Source organism: Semicossyphus pulcher, unplaced genomic scaffold, assembly GCF_022749685.1.
Source record: "Semicossyphus pulcher isolate SPU_LCO1_2020_fin unplaced genomic scaffold, fSemPul1.0.p SCAF_20, whole genome shotgun sequence".
NCBI classification, from domain to species: Eukaryota; Metazoa; Chordata; class Actinopteri; order Labriformes; family Labridae; genus Semicossyphus; species Semicossyphus pulcher.
The window spans coordinates 23817501-23827500 of NW_027211694.1; the positions used below are offsets into that span (position 1 = coordinate 23817501).

The following is a 10000-nucleotide window of genomic DNA, read 5'->3' on the forward strand; positions in this document are numbered from 1 at the left end:
AGGAGGACATGCGCGCGCGCAACAGCAGCTGCGTTCTCATATATCAACCACCAGGGGGCGCGAGGAGCCCTCACTGCAGCAGACCGTTAGCGCTGTGCCGTGGAGGTGTTCAGCGTGATCTCACGTCACACGTCATGCACGTCACTGAGTGTCACTCCTGATGTGGAGGGAAACATGTCTTCAGGATATCCAGCTACAGCACGAGACAAAGTCGCAGGAAGGTAAATACAAACAGAAAAAGATTCACCTGGAACATAAGCAGAGGGTTATACAGACACGTGACAGCTGCGGGACGAAGTGACGTGTGGTTCAACAGCAGCGTTTCAGCAGGTGAGATACGACATGAAATCAGGTGTGAGTAAAAGATAAAGAAGGTGACAGAACATTACAGTATGTTTCTTTGTAATGACCTCTGCAGCTGATGCTCTTCAGGTGTCTCCTCCCTCAGGTGTGTTAATGTGATCAGGACAGATGAAAGTAAACCAACCTGAAACCTTTGAGTCTTCTGTCAGCTTCATTAACCGACCGTCACTGAATCAAAGAGAGGACACTCCTCGCATCTCATCCTGTCTTTACCGCACACCTGGACCTGACAGATTAATCCTGCACACCTGGATTAAAGCCCCTCCCCCTCCCCCCAGACTCAGAGCTGCACCTGACAGCTCAGAAACAAAGACAGAGAAAGTTCTGGATCAGAGCTGCAGCAGAGCGAGGAGGCTGCTGGCTGTTGGGTGAGGGCCGCCTCCACAGGTGAGACCAGGTGTGTTTAAAATGTTTCAGCAGCTCAGGCAGAGATCAGACCGGCTGCCGATGAGAGGAAGCCGTTCTGCTAACACGCTCACATGTTTTAACTTTGAAGTACACAAGCAGAAAAAATCAACATGTTTCTCTTCTTTCCTGCTGCAGCGCTTCAGGTAAAGTTTGACCACCTTCAGACCAACCAGACGTCCTGAACAGGACGATCACAGAGCTCTGATTGGCTCAAACCTGACCAACAGGAAGTCTTTTTGATGGACAGAGTTTTTACTTTACATCTGAGGAAGGCTGCGAGTCCAGACGACGGCGTGTGCTCAGGTTTCCTTCACGTCCTGTTTGAGGCACGAGGCTGAAACCTGCTGGGTTTTTTTACCCATGTCCGACCTTCTCTCGACCTTCTCTCGACCTTCTCTCGACCTTCTCTCGACCTTCTCTTTAACTGTCAGTTTGGTACGAGGTGACAAACCTGTAGTGATGTTTAGATCAAATTAAATCCTGTTTCCTTCGTGCATAAATAGAACAAATGTCTGAATGATCAGGGTGGTGGAAGTGATGGACAGGGACCTGCTCCGCTCAGAGTCCTGCTCACAGTCTGCTCGTCTGTCTCCGTCCCCCTCTGACTTCTGTTCCAGCTCTCGTGTCACTGCTGTAAACATGCATCATGATATCTGGACTTATTTTGGTCTGTGTTACACAAGCAGCAGACTGTAATCATTATTTATTCTCTTCATATCTGACTGTTATTTAACGACCTCATCCATCTTTCCTTTAATAGCAGTGAGCTCGGCCTGCAGTCCGTCACAGCTGACCCACATCTGCTCCATCTGTCCTCCACACAGCCTCCACAGTGAGCTGACGGGTCGAGCTGCTCATACAGCCTGAGAGTTGGCGTAAACACTCAAATAAAAGGTCATTCATAAGGCTAGCTTAGCTTTCATGGACTGCACCAGCAGGCCACGTTTCTGTCCTCGTTACATAACGGCTGAACGACGAGCTTTCCTTTAATATAAGATGAGTGAATGAGTGTCTGTGTGTGTGTGTGTGTGTGTGTGTGTGTGTGTGAGTCTATCAGCTCACAGTGGAGGTGTTACAATAACACACAGAGACATGTTCACTGTGATCACTGAGGATCTGCCTGAGAGGGAACAGGGAGGAGAGAGAATCCTCACGTCTCTGCACGTTTAATGAAATCACAAAGAGTTAAAACATATATTTAAAAAGTTTAAACTTTAGGCACAGCAGTCTGTTACTAAACAAAGGTCAAAGGGCAGTGGGTGTTTGCTCCTTCATGAAGTCTCAGAGCAGCGAGCGTCTCTGAGATTGAACAGAAACTTTACAGCTCGTTTAAACATGTTTCTGTCAGGACGCTGCAGACTCACACTCTGTCAGTACATGTATACAGTTACAGATACTGTTATCAGACCACCCACACACACACACACACAGTCAGAGTCAGACTTTGTTTCATCAGCCCGCCTCAGAGCGCAGACTCAGACGTTCCTGCGTGAGTCCTTCATCTCTTGTTCACATTTTAATAAACTGCCTACGGTGGCCCACAAGGGCAAACACACCAAACACACCAAAAGATATTTGTGAGGACAAACGAGCTGCAAAATCAGCAACATGTAAAACACAAATATACAAAGCAAACAGCAGGAGGGAAACTGCAGGAGCAGAGTGACACAGACGTCCTGCAGCTCTGACAGGTGTTCTCTGGCTCCTGCATCAGAAAGACTTTAAACAGATTCACATCTGAACATCAGGCTCCATGTGGATAACTGCTCGCTCTCTGAGCTGTGGACGGACAGTCTTATCATTTTAAAGCTGTTTACAGTCACTTTGATTGATTTATGAGCGGCACAGTTCCTGCTGATAACAGCTCTCTGTGTGTGTGTGTGGCGCTTTGTGTCCTCCTGTCTGTCTTTTCTCATCAGTCAGACGGACAGCGCGTGCATTAAATGTGAAGCACATGATGCTCCATGGATGTTGGAGTCCGTCCCTGCAGCAGAACCGCTCAGTGAAGTCAGAGCAGCCGTGTGTATCAGCCAGCTCAGCTCAGCGTGTTTACAGCTGAAGATAACACTGACTATCAGCTCCTTATGTAACAGCAGGTTTAACCGAGGAGAGCCGGAGGGCTGCAGGAGGCTCACTGACAGACACCTGCAGCGACTCATCATGGAAGCACTCCTTAATGACCTCACAGGACTCACAGTGCAGCTGAATGTTCCTTCTGTCTAACCCGCAGCAGCTTGTTCATGAGTTATCATTTATTAACTGATTATAAATCACGTCTAACAGTCGTTTCATTGTCATGGCAACGCGCTCCTTAGTTTAGTTTTCAGTCTACATGATTCATGTTCTCATGAACGTTTCAGCAGCGTCATGTTTGTGAACAGGACGTTTCAGAGAGTTCCACTCATGCATTGTTGGTTCTTTAATAAGTTCCTCTTCCTCTCTGTGGGTTCTTATTAGTACGTTAACATGGAGCTGTTTGTGCAGAGACTTCTGTCAGCAGGGAAATTAAATTAAAGAATTAAGGTCATGTAAACAGGAAGTTATGACTGTAATTACAGATTTATCCTTACATGGTGGGATGGATGAAGAAGAGAAACGCCCCCCCTCCCTCCCTCTCTCTCCGCTCCTGAAGAGCCTCCTCCCGGCCAGCTGTGACAGAGGACGTGGAGCAGCAGCGGAGGAAGCAGGCAGAGATCCACACAGCATGAAACCTGCAGGATCTGTCTGAACCGGAGACCACTCGCGATCCTCAGAGACACCTGCAGGGTCTGCATCCACCTGAGAACAGACCCGATCCTTCAGAGAACATGAACGACATCAAGATCGCTGTTCTGGGCAGTGAGGGAGTCGGAAAGTCAGGTGAAGAAGCAGGACAGAAACGGAGGCTGAACGGAGGAGATAAACTAGTTACCTGAACTCACCTATTTACCTGTCTCTCTCTCTCTCTCTCTGTCTGTCTGTCTGTCTGTCTGCCCGTGTGTCTGCAGCTCTCATCGTCCGCTTCCTGACCCGGCGCTTCATCGGAGAGTACGCTTCATCCTCCGGTAATAATCAGTCACTGTCTCTCTGCTCACTAACGTGTGGCTAACAGCCTGTGTAGCTGCAGACAGGTGAGGGCTTGTTTACAAACACTGTACCTGCCGTGTCTCACCGTGCAGAACTCGTGCAGCTTTAGTGAAACCTTCCTGTGCTGCTGTGCCTCCTCTCTGCACGCTGTCCGCTCAGCTCCATGTTCCAGTCTCTGACTGCAGCAGCACGACTGCTTTATAGTTTCAGAACTTTCTGTTTAAACCGTCTGATGTTCTTTGTTCTCTCTCTGTGCACGCTGAGGTCACCTGCACGCCCCTGCTGTCAGACAGGCTGCAGCTCAGTGACAGACTGTCAGTGTCTGTTCTGCAGACTGTCTGTCTGCGAGGAGAGTAACTCACCTTCATCTCTGAGAGCTTGTTTCTCTGCTTCCATCAGAGCCTGGTGTCTGACAGCGCTTACAGACTGAGACGGTGTGGGAGGTGTGAGGGAGAGTCTCTGTGTCAGAATATCAGGGACACATGCCTCATCACTCTCATGCTTTAGACCGCCATCTTGTTTCTGTGTTTGTGCATGAGGAGGCAACGTAAAAGAAAACTGATGATTTAGATGATGATGATCTTTCCTCCCCTCAGAGTGCATCTACAGGAAGCGTGTGTCTGTGGACGGGAGGCAGGTGAACCTGGAGCTGTATGACCCCTGCTCTCAGGTCAGTCCATCATAACTATTAATGCATCGTTAACTCAGAGCAGGCGGCACGGTGACGGAGTCCTCCTCCATCTTTTAGAACTTCAGCATCACGCTGACATAATGTCCTGTAATGATATCATGTCACAAACAATCAGTCTGCGTCTGTATGTAAACGAACATGAGTCCAGATCATTTATAAAGTGTGAGAGTCTGCAGCTGTGCGTCCTCACAGTCCGTGCACCAAACAGCTGCTGTCAGAGAGCTCAGTGAGCCGCGCTGCCTCGATCAGGCCTGGACGCGTCCTCAGCTGAACCACAGCCTGCAGAGCGTCAGCTGCACAAGGACAGCATCACCTCCAGCTAACCTTTAGCTCTTGTGTTACTTTGTTCCTTCATGCTGACGTCCTGCCTGCAGCACTGAGCTCTGTGTGAGCCACTGGAACGATCTGTGATGAGTTTATTTAAGAGAAGAGACCCAGACCTGCTCCATCACAGCTGCTCCGTGTCCTGCTGCGTTCTGACTCTGACATCTTTAAACAACAAGGTCACATAGCTGAAGGTCGTCAGTGTTTATCTCTGTGTTTCAGGCCTGTGAGGGGAAGTCCACGTTAAGCGATCAGATCCTCTGGGCCGATGGGTTCATCGTGGTCTACGACATCAGTGACTACTCCTCCTTCCTCACCGCTCGAGCCATAGTTCACCTGATCAGAGAGATACACCTGGGAACAGCCAAGAGGTACGCACTCAGATGAATACGATAAAGTCCACTGTACTCCACCTGTCCATCTGTCCATCCATCTTCATCCTCTTATCCGGGGTGGGGTCGTGGTGGCAGCAGGCTAAGTGAGCTGACCCAGGCGTCCCTCTGCCCAGACACTCCTCCAGCTCCTCCTGGGGGATCCAGAGGTGTTCCCAGGCCAGGTGTGAGTCCAGGTCTGAAATGCAGCTGGGGACACTTTTCATGCAGTAACTTGTGTAACATGTTTTAAAGGTCTAACACTTCACTTGGCCTCTCTGCAGCTCTTTGAACGGCCTCAGTGTATGTCAGTGTCCTGCTAACTGTCCGGCCCTCTCTGCCTCACAGGGACGTGGACTCTCTGATCTTCCTGGTGGGGAACAAACAGGACCTGTGTCACATGAGGGAGGTTCAGCGAGAGGAGGCTCAGCGTCTGGCTGCTGAGTCTCACTGTCACTTCTACGAGCTGTCTGCGGCCGAACACCACCAGGAGGTGGCGCTCATTTTCTCCAAGATGGTGCAGAACGCCAGCCTGGGCAGCAAGGCCAAGGAGCGGCGGAGACGCCCGAGCGGGTCCAAGTCCATGGTGAAGCTCATCAACAACGTGTTCGGGAAGAGGAGGAAGTCAGTGTGAGGACACGAGGAGAGGGGGCGGGCACGATGGACTGACACAGCATTCAGAGAGCTTTGTTTGTTGCAGGCAAACAAACATGAAGTGTATTTAATGACTCTGTGATAATGTGTTAGTAGTGACTTTATGTTGCTTCTTGACTTTGAACACTGGATCACCTGTGTTTGTTTGTGTTGGTTTAACCCATCCTGTAAATACTCATCCTTCATCAGGTTCACTGTCTCTATCAGGTCACAGGTGGGCTGACCTCTGTCTCACTGCAGCTCCATGAAGCCAAAACAAAGTCACTGAGATGTAATGACAATAAACAGGCTGACAGGATGCTGAAAGAACGACAGCAGGATGCAGGTTTGTACAAAGGCTGAGCTCAGGCTCTGTCAGGTCTGTCTGTGAGACAGCAACAACACTTCTTTAAAATGACTGTTTTTTGAATGGGGTTTGGTTTGAACATCAGGAGAATCTCAGCACTGACAGGCTTTAGTATGTTTAACTTTTAGTGTGACATGAAAAACAGTGACCATCTCTGCTATCTATGTAACACTGTGTCAGTCTGATGGTGATGTCACCTGTGTGTTATACCTGTGCTCTGTAAACTGTCTGTATGTGCATGTAGTCTGTGAAACATGTGAAACATGTGAAACATGTGAAACATGTGAAATATCAAACTGTGTGTACGGACGATCGAATGTAAACAATTCTGTTTCTGCAGTTTTTATCGTCAGTTTCTGATTTAATGTGTGATGTGACAGATCTGTGAACCTCCGTCAGGGCAGTGACGCAGTGAGTGCAGCGAGTGCAGCGAGTGCAGCGAGTGCAGCGAGTGCAGTGACGCAGCGAGTGCAGTGACGCAGCGTGTGCAGTGACGCAGAGAGTGCAGTGACGCAGCGAGTGCAGAGAGTGCAGCGAGTGCAGTGACGCAGAGAGTGCAGTGACGCAGAGAGTGCAGCGAGTGCAGTGACGCAGTGAGTGCAGCGAGTGCAGTGATGCAGTGAGTGCAGTGACGCAGAGAGTGCAGTGACGCAGTGAGTGCAGTGACGCAGAGAGTGCAGTGAGTGCAGTGATGCAGCGATGCAGAGAGTGCAGTGACGCAGTGACGCAGTGAGTGCAGAGTGCAGCGAGTGCAGAGAGTGCAGCGAGTGCAGTGACGCAGCGAGTGCAGTGAGTGCAGCGAGTGCAGTGACGCAGCGAGTGCAGTGAACACATGACAGGCCACATGTTGTCCTTTGCTGTCCGATGACTGTTGATGTCGCAGCAGCATGAAGACGTTTAAATGTGTGAAACTGAAACATGTTAAATGTTTAAAATAAAATATTCATTCATGTGACCTTTGACCTTATTGTCACTGTTTCTGCACGATGTAACTTTATAGTCTCTGGTGTCAGCACTCGTGAGCTTCTGTTCCTCACAGGGTGTCGAACGCGTCCTCTCTTATTCTTCACGCTCTGACGTTCATGCAGGCAGATCATCACAGGCTGTGCATGAGGGGGGGTCTGTGAGGTCTGCACATGCAACAGAGCATCCAGGAGGAGGTCAAAGGTCGCTACCTGCTTTAGAGGCCTGGAATCTGTTTGAGGCATGCATGGAGGCTAGCATGTGGCTCTGGTTAGGGGCTGATGATGGCAGAACCTGGGGGGGACGGGGGGGTTCACCAGACAGACATGAACACACCTGATTGTGTTCCTGACGCTGATTCAAACCCCCCACATCCTCACCTGCTCATGTAACGCTGATGATGCTGGAGGTAACAGGAGGCTGTTTGTGGGCCTCATGAGTCATTATAACAAACAGCAGGTTAGTCCTGACAGACAGACGGAGCAGGGCCTTCATATGGAGCATGTTCACCGTACACAGGAGCTCTGACATGTAACAGGCAGAGTGATCAGCAGAGTGAAGAGTGATGTAACGATGATGTAACCCCGACACTCGGTGAACTGAATAACAGACTATTCTTAGAATAAGTGGGCTGAACCTGATTGTTCGGACCGAAGACTGATTCATGTTCATGGAGAATAAAGCGTCGCTCCCATTCAAGAGAGAGAGAGATGGCTCTATTATCTACAAACACCTGCATCAATCAGCAACAACACTTCATAAAGAAACACTCAGAAACACCTGCTGAATAAAACCAAGCAGGTCACACACGTCAGACTGAAACGACCTTTTGAACTAAAATCACTGAGTCCTCAGACCGCATGTTAAAGCTCTCTGTGAAGGAAACTACATAAATATGTCAATATGAACCGCGTCCATGAAAATACAGTCAGTCACAGGCTGACACACACACACGCACACGCACACACACACACACACACACACACACACACACACACACACACACACACACACACACAAGTCACCAATGAACCTAACGAGCATGTCTTTGGACTGTGAGAGGAAGCTGGACTCTGGCATGCACGTGGAGAACATGCAGACTCCACACTGGAAGACCCACTACGTCTGAACACGGAATTGAACCAGGAACCTTCTAGCTGTAAGGAAACAGTGTTAACCACTGCACCAAATGAATGACCGGTTCCGTTTGAATATCATCACCTGGCAGCGACACAAACTGGATCAGTGTGTCATTAAGGAGTGACGTAGGAGACAAACCTGCAGCAGTCGAAGCTCAGGTGTATCGTGAACACATGAAATCTAATTCATTCATTCAGTGAGCTGAGAAGCGTGATGTTTCATTTGGTGAAACCCCGTCACAATAAGCGGCTTCAAAAATCCACCCTCTAACTTTAGTGTGTCGGGACGCGTCAGGAAGCAGGAAACACCTCAGAAGAGCGTGTGTAGCTCAGCAGGTGTGACAGTGGTGGTGCTGTGTTTGTCTCCCTCTGGTGTTCAGAGAGCAGAACTGCAGCGTGACAATAATAGCGCTCTGATCGATCTACTGCTGACTCTGAGATGAGGAGACCTCCATCATCTGCTCTCTGAAATAGAAGCTCATCCTTCTGAGTGTCTGCAGCTCAAATATAGAAGAGATGAAAATTTAAAATGTCTTCATCAGTGTCACAGTCGACCGACGCTACAGCAGGAGGAGGAGGAGGAGGAGGAGGAGGAGGAGGGACCAGCATCAGGCACAGGATCCTGTCAGAGATTATTGATCAGCTGATGCCTCACCGTCAGGAGCTTCAGCTGAACTCTGACTCACAGGTCAATCGATGCTGACGTGTTCAAAGACGTGTTTCTGATTTATTCTGATTCTTTGTTTTTGTCTCGTTTCTGTGACTGAAACACAGAAACCTTCCACAGACGTCAGACACACTTTAAAACACTCAGAGTGTCAGACGTGTTCAACCTGAGGGAGAGAGATCAGGGGTGAGCTTTCTGGGTCAAACTGGAGGTAACAGGAGAGGTGTGTGTGTGTGTGTGTGTGTGTGTGTGAGGTGTGTGTGCGTGTGTGTGTGTGTGTGTGTGTGTGTGTGTGTGTGTGTGTGTGTGTGTGTGTGTGCGTGTGTGTGTGTGTGTGTGCGTGTGTGTGTGTGCGTGTGTGTGTGAGGTGTGTGTGTGTGTGTGTGTGTGTGTGTGTGTGTGAGGTGTGTGAGTGTGTGTGCGTGTGTGAGTGTGTGTGAGGTGTGTGTGTGTGTGAGGTGTGTGTGTGTGAGGTGTCTGCGTGTGTGTGAGGTGTGTGTGCGTGAGGTGTGTGTGTGTGAGGTGTGTGTGTGTGTGTGTGTGAGGTGTGTGAAGTGTGTGTGTGTGAGGTGTGTGCGTGTGTGTGAGGTGTGCGAAGTGTGTGCGTGTGTGTGTGTGAGGTGTGTGTGTGTGTGTGTGAGGTGTGTGTGTGTGTGCGTGTGTGTGTGTGTGAGGTGTGTGTGTGTGAGGTGTGTGAGGTGTGTGAGGCGTGTGTGTGAGGTGTGTGTGTGTGAGGCGTGTGTGTGTGTGCATGTGTGTGTGTGTGAGGTGTGTGTGTGTGAGGTGTGTGTGTGTGAGGTGTGTGAGGTGTGTGAGGCGTGTGTGTGTGAGGTGTGTGTGTGTGAGGTGTGTGAGGTGTGTGAGGCGTGTGTGTGTGAGGTGTGTGAGGTGTGTGAGGTGTGTGAGGTGTGTGAGGCGTGTGTGTGTGTGAGGCGTGTGTGTGTGCGTGTGTGTGTGTGTGAGGTGTGTGTGTGTGAGGTGTGTGAGGTGTGTGAGGCGTGTGTGTGT

At 49.7% G+C, this 10000-nt stretch overlaps 1 protein-coding gene across 1 annotated transcript; it reads left to right on the forward strand.

Annotated features, from left to right (window-relative positions):
- The first annotated feature begins 3450 nt into the window (after positions 1 to 3450).
- rergla (RERG/RAS-like a) lies at positions 3451 to 7178 on the forward strand. The gene is made up of 5 exons (XM_069671241.1): positions 3451 to 3630; positions 3759 to 3815; positions 4434 to 4507; positions 5075 to 5223; positions 5572 to 7178. The coding sequence occupies exons 1-5, from the start codon at positions 3579 to 3581 to the stop codon at positions 5855 to 5857; spliced, it is 618 nt and encodes a 205-aa protein (XP_069527342.1). The 5' UTR covers positions 3451 to 3578; the 3' UTR covers positions 5858 to 7178.
- Positions 7179 to 10000: the final 2822 nt, after the last annotated feature.